The 3,816-nt window shown below is 35.6% G+C and overlaps 1 protein-coding gene across 1 annotated transcript in view; it reads right to left on the minus strand.

Annotated features, from left to right (window-relative positions):
* Positions 1-874: 874 nt before the first annotated feature.
* Positions 875-3,816, minus strand: part of ctnna2 (catenin alpha 2) — a 406,153-nt gene continuing 403,211 nt past the window's right edge. The window contains exon 18 of the mRNA XM_015372952.1: positions 875-1,568. Coding sequence (XP_015228438.1) covers positions 1,281-1,568 — 288 coding nt within the window. The 3' untranslated portion in view covers positions 875-1,280. The remainder of the gene's footprint in view (positions 1,569-3,816) is intronic.

Consider the following 3,816-nt stretch of genomic DNA (forward strand, 5'->3'; position numbering starts at 1 on the left):
GATCAATAAAGTATTCATCAATGGCTGTGCATAGCTACAGGAATGTGATTTTTATTGTATTGTGTTCTTAAAAAATGCTTTTCCACATTCTTTATAAAGAGTCTTGTGAATAGAATATTTAGAAAAGAGATTAATTTACTGCTATTTGAAATAAGGTTGTAACATTATCAGGTTGCCCTGAAAAGATCACTGACAACCTTCCTTCAGTAGGATAAAAGTGGTGCATTAAAGGTTTAGGATCCAGCAATCTCTGTTGATTACTACTTCTTTGATCACTCACATTCATGACTATTCATTTAATACAATCTTTTTCCTGAATCCAGCTGGAGATACAGGAAATAGTCAGCTAAAAATATCTTCTAAAGAAGGTCACTGAGAAATTGCACTTCTTTTGATGCTTGGTACTGTACTCCCACCACCATGTGAAACAACTAGAATAATTTGTACATAGAGGAAAGAACAACACAGGAAACTCTGAAGGTGAAGTTGAGGGATTTATTAGAGAAGGGTGAATATAAAGTTACTGTATGCAGGGATTCTATTCTCAGAGGAGACCACAACTAACAATCCTCTCTGTCTAAATGATACACTACACAACCTCCAAACAAGCTCGTCATAGTTAGAGATTAAATCTATAAATAAAAGGAATTCAAAGCGGGAATACAGTAGAACATAAATGTGCTTTGGTAGAAAAAAGAAAACACCATGTGGATTATTGTCATAGTAACATTATGAGGAAGAAGACTACTTGGATCCTCATACTTCCCTAGATATCCCTAGCACTACGTTAACATTCAAATTGGAAATCGGAATTGGAAATAAAAAAATTAATCAAAAGGGGTTTTACCAACACTTTTACTTCAGTACAGAATGATTCCTCTACTCATTCTCTGGATCCATTCAGTTTTAGTTTTCAAAAGCAGCCAGCCTGTAGCACATTAATGATATAGCTAAAATATTGACTGACACTTTTTTTATTTGCCACTTTTCCTCTTTTGATAAATATCAAGTCCATATTTTTCTCAAGAAGTTTTGGCTCTCACATTTAGCTACATCAAGATCAATAAATACTATCGGCTGTGTTGGTGTTCTGTGAGCCATGAAGACCACAGTGTTAGCTTAGCCACAGCAAAGGCAGTTTAATATATACTGCAGTCCTCCCGCGGCATCACCAAGCGCGCACAGACACAGCAAACAGAAGTAGATTAACACAACGTAAAAAGGGACTTTTTTCACCAACTTATTCCATCATCTTTTTTTTTTTTCTCTTTTATTATTTCTTAGAAGGAGTCCATAGCCTTAAATTCACTGAGGGCCTGGACAGGGGAGATGTGTTTCTTCTGGGAACCTCGTCGCACACGTGTCTGGCATTCCTCTGGCTTCTCCCGTTTAACCAAGGGCTTCTTCTCTGGAGCTTTCATACGCCAAGAAACCACTGGTGAGTTGACTGCAGCTGTGCCATAAACCTTCTGGTATTTGGTGGAAGCTACATAGGATGCCTTCACAGTAAGCACCACAGCATTCATGAGGTTCTTGGCGGCCTGGATCAGAGAGGTGGCACTATCCAACTGCAGGAAGGGTGAAGAGAAAAAAATAAAAAATTGTCAACTTGTGTGAAATAAGGGAAAATATAACAATCACTTTCTTGGCTTAAGCATCAACCTTAGAATTCAGGAACCATGTAAGGCCACTTTGGGGTGCATGCTGCTTCTTGCAATTCAGCAGGATAAAAATACGACTCTCTCTATAAGACAACTTATTTTAGAATTTCTTAATGAGCAGGCGCAGAGGTCAGGTTTACCTCTGTCGCCTTCTGTTTTGTTTGGCTGACATTTAAGGGTCGGCGGCCAGAGGGCCTCCTCCTACATCACACTGAGATGAGTCAACTGTTTCAATTTAATGAGTGTGGATTCCAGCTGGCCACCAGGAAAAGGTTGAAATCTCAGCAGGACCTGCATATCTAATGTGAGGAAAAGCTATAATCAAGGAGAGAAATTATAGAAAATCAACTACACATGTAGGGGAATTTATTCAAATAAAAGTCAGCTTGAACTTTGATAAGCAAACCTCATAAATTAAATGTAAAGATAAAACTGTCATCATTATTGTTTTAATCACTTAACTGTGGGGTTGTAGCAGTGTTAGATAATTACAATGTAATTTATTAGAAATTTGATATTTTCAGTAATGGAGTAGTGTATAACTATTGTCTTTCCTTATTTTTGTTACACCCTAGCATAAGTTACCATACAACATAGTATGTTACTACAATTATAGTGATTTCTCGTAAGAGTAGCCTCTTTGCTAAGGAAGATAACTGCTTTCTACTGTACTAGAGCAGGTGTGATGAGAAAGATGCATACCTGATGCTAATTGGCTGAAGAGGTGAAGAAAGGCGATTTATTTTGCACACAGACCTAGACAAGCCTCGCAATTTAAAACAAAGCATATTCAGACTGAAAGTACAGACACTATTTTACATCTGAGAGCCGTATTTCAAAGTCATAGTGAGTAAGTAGAGAGATTTACATTTTTTTTCATTCACTTCAATTATTCAAACTAATCTCTCCAAACTCTAAAACTTTAAATAAAGTACAGGACATGTTTCAAATGATCCTTCCTCATAATTTTTGATTAAAAAAAGCAAAACCAGTAAGTAAGTAAACAATTTAAAAAAATTTTGTAATAGGGAGTTATGGGTTCAAATAGGACAGTATGTAGTTTTAGTTTTTTGTATATATTTTTATTATATATTTCAGATATAGTTATTTGTTACAACCTTATCGCAATCCTCTAACTCAGAAAAGAAGGGGAATTTAATACCTTTTAAAATACTGATAACATTGATCTGTTTTTTTTTTTAAATAATTTTATGCATTTCAGTAAGTAAACAAGTCCTGCTTAATTTACAAGCTCGTTGGAAAAAATAGTCAAAGGGATCAATAATTGATCAGCATCTGGAAGACATAAAATACTTACACTGCTACTTACATTGATTTGAAATCTTTAAAAACAAATATTAGTTCCTCATTGAAATAAGATCTATATTTAGTATTGAAAAAGCATGTTTCACAAAAACCGAAAGCTCTTACACATGAAATAAATGCATTTTGTTGCATCTGCTTCTTTCCACCCCTGAAGTAGTAAGGACTGCTTTTTAGACCAACTCTATAAAATTAATCTGGCAGTTTTTATTAATAGCATTCAGTTGATCTTAAGCTGAAAGCAAAATAAAAATAAAATAAACACTCAAAGCTAACGTCGTCTGACCACATGAGGGACCCAGGTTCCATAGAAACCATTATCTTTATTTGACTAAGTGTTACAGATGTTTCAAAACTGATAGTTAAAATGTAGTTGGTACAAAACTACCATAGGTAATTTTCACATGGGAGGCACTTTTTTTCCATAGATTTCATATTTAAAGATTTCAAAGCAGGGAATCTCTAAACTTGATCACCTGGACCCACTGTCCTCCACGATTTAAATGGGCCTCTGCTCCAGAACACCTGCATCAAATAAGTTCACCCCTCTTCAGTATCCACCACGGGCTGCAGGGGCCGTCTAATCACCCATTTATTTAGGGCAAGAAAATACAGGACAACAGGTCTTGAGGGCCAGGTTTAAAAATCACTGCCTTAATCGGCTGGAAAGAAAATAAACTGTCATATATTGCCAAACCCAAGATTACCTCTGTTTTATTGTTGTGATTACCCTAGTGTTAATGCAACCCCAAAACTCAAAAACAACCTTTTTAGGCTGCAGGCTTAATGCTCAAATCAGATATATATATATATATATATATATATATATATA

Source organism: Cyprinodon variegatus, unplaced genomic scaffold (genome assembly GCF_000732505.1).
Source record: "Cyprinodon variegatus isolate N-32 unplaced genomic scaffold, C_variegatus-1.0 Scaffold78, whole genome shotgun sequence".
Taxonomy (NCBI): domain Eukaryota; kingdom Metazoa; phylum Chordata; class Actinopteri; order Cyprinodontiformes; family Cyprinodontidae; genus Cyprinodon; species Cyprinodon variegatus.